Consider the following 2,500-nt stretch of genomic DNA (forward strand, 5'->3'; position numbering starts at 1 on the left):
GGTTCATGTTTTGCATTATAATGGAGTCAAACTTTTTTCTTTATTGTTCTGTGCACCAACATCTGTGACCGTCTATACTACTTTAACTTTGAAAGAACTTCTTCATATCATATCAGAAATTGAACTGCTAGCACTCAAAATGATATACCTCTCTCTAACCGAGTTCGAGGTCCGTACTGTAAGTTACCGACCAATCTTTTTCCTTTGATTTATGGCCCAAGTTCGAAGCGTGCGGGCTATAAATCAACGGGAAAAAAACGAGGATCCGTAGGTTACAGTACGCACCGAGAAAACAAGGTTAGTAAGATATTTGTTATATGTCTGAGGTAATCAGGCAAACGGGAAAGGGTTAGCATGTGTACAATCGTATCAGCTTTTTGAAATAGTTGTTTTCAAGATTCAAACAGTTTCACAAGTTTATTTCACATAAATAAAATGAATAACTTGGAAGAAAATGTTGGGGTTACATCGGGCCGTAATGATACAGCCGCGGCCCGCTAAATTAGCCAATTATAGCGCGTGTACTATCTGAAAGATATAAGAAATACCTTGAGAATGTCATTACTCCTTTTTTTTGTTTTTCCATAGCTACCTACTCTGATGCACAGCGAGGCGTTAGAGACTGAACCCCTGGTCACATTTGTGTTGCAAAATGCTGGTCTGCTTCTAGGGTTCGGTATCCTCTTGATCATAGCCTTGTATGAAGAGGATTTAACTAAACTTCAGTTCTAACACATGCTGCATCGAAGCACACAATTTGCAATTTCCTTGGGAAACAAATGACTCTTCAGAGTAATAAATATTATTGGACGATGTTTTGAACCTAAAACGGAACCACGGTGCCTCAACCTTCCTGTCACATAAAGCAATGTTATGTTAACATTTTGTACCAAAACGTCTTGTCAGTTTCATTCCTACTGAGGTGAAGTCGTTCGTGGTCACTGACTAGAAAAACACATACTTTTGTCAATCGAGTGCGAAATCACTCTCATGAAGGATCCTTTCGTACCAGAAATCGTTATAACTTTATTACTGGGTTGCCAATGGCAATCTAGTCAGAATTTCTCCGTTTTCGTTTTCTTTTTTTTCTCCGTGTCGTAAAATGGAAACCTGTCACTCTCCTGCTAAGTATTGTCTTTGTGCCTAGCGTCTTTTGCGCGTACCTTTGGTAGGTTTCAGGGGGTAGTAGAAATCCGTAGATTTTATCCGGTTGGACACAGTACAAGCAATGGCGACGAGGCCGATGTAACGGGAAAGATGCATTTCAGCTCCCCTACGCAGTGCACATATTTGGGCAGTTTCGGCCGAGCGCCTTACAGTCGTGATCACGCGTGATTACACTTTAACTTCAAGACATTATCTACAGCTACGATCTGGATATTATTTGTTTAACTGAAACATGGTTGAAAGACTCTGTCAGCAACCAAGAAATACTAACCACTGGTTATAATATTCAACGTAAAGACCGTTTTAAATCAAATTGGTAGCATGGTTTGGTTTAACTTAGCTGTGAAATTTGTCTATTCGTCGTGCGAATTATGTGTTTCTACTGATCTTGAGGTTGAGCTTGTACAAGTTAAAATCAATCGCTTCAAAAAACTGCTATTCTTAGTATGCTACTGACCATCAAAGCCTGATGAACGTTTTATAACAAATTTGTCATCACTTCTTAGCAGTTTACAGCTCACAGATTACTATGGTGTTTTCCTGATGGGTGATTTCAACTATCCTAATATAGGATGGTTGGATGGTTCTGGTTTCGTTGAGTCTATCGTTGGAGAGGAGCGCAGCTTTGTTAATCTACTTCTGGACTTAAACTTTTTTCAGTTTGTAACTTCACCTACGAGAAGTGATAATTTATTGGATCTTGGACCCAGTTATATTTACGCTGGACTTCCCTCTAATCATTATCTCGTCTTCTATGACATTAAACTGATTCCTCGTTCGACAAGAAAAGAAGACAGTTTTCGATTCGATTTTTCCAAGGTTGATTTTGAACTTCTAAACGAAAGACTCAAATTATTGCCTCTAAGGCCCCTTTTAAACGTCGCATTTTACATGTGCCGAATCTATTGCATTAGATTGGGTGCATGTAAAATGCAACGTTTAAAACGGGCCTAAGTTCTGGTGTAAACACTGCGAAATCAGAAGAGCTTGACTCCCTATGCGAAAACTGAAATGACTTTGTTCTTTCAACCATATCTGATTGCGCTCCTAAATGTAAGCTGTGGGTTAACGGTGACTTGGCCAAAGCAATTCGTAAAAAGAAAACATTAGGGAAACAAACCAAAAGATCTGATGATATGGCGTTGAAAGAAAAATTCCGTAAAGAAAGACAAAGGATTAAAAACTGGATTCGCCTCGAAAGAACCCTCTATTTCAATGACTTAGCAAACAATGCCCTTCCAAACCCTAAAACGTTTTGGTCCTTTTTCTCGTTCAAAACTCGTGCCAACCAGCTAACTGACACAATGATATATTAAGGAATCACCATTTCTGA

At 39.0% G+C, this 2,500-nt stretch overlaps 1 protein-coding gene across 1 annotated transcript in view; it reads left to right on the forward strand.

Moving 5' to 3' along the window:
• Window positions 1-1,817, forward strand: part of LOC138041990 (zinc transporter ZIP6-like) — a 59,209-nt gene extending 57,392 nt beyond the window's left edge. The window contains exon 8 of the mRNA XM_068887714.1: window positions 589-1,817. Within this exon, the coding sequence (XP_068743815.1) occupies window positions 589-732 (144 nt within the window). The 3' untranslated portion in view covers window positions 733-1,817. The remainder of the gene's footprint in view (window positions 1-588) is intronic.
• Window positions 1,818-2,500: the final 683 nt, after the last annotated feature.

This window comes from Montipora capricornis, chromosome 3 (genome assembly GCF_036669925.1).
Source record: "Montipora capricornis isolate CH-2021 chromosome 3, ASM3666992v2, whole genome shotgun sequence".
Lineage (NCBI taxonomy): Eukaryota > Metazoa > Cnidaria > Anthozoa > Scleractinia > Acroporidae > Montipora > Montipora capricornis.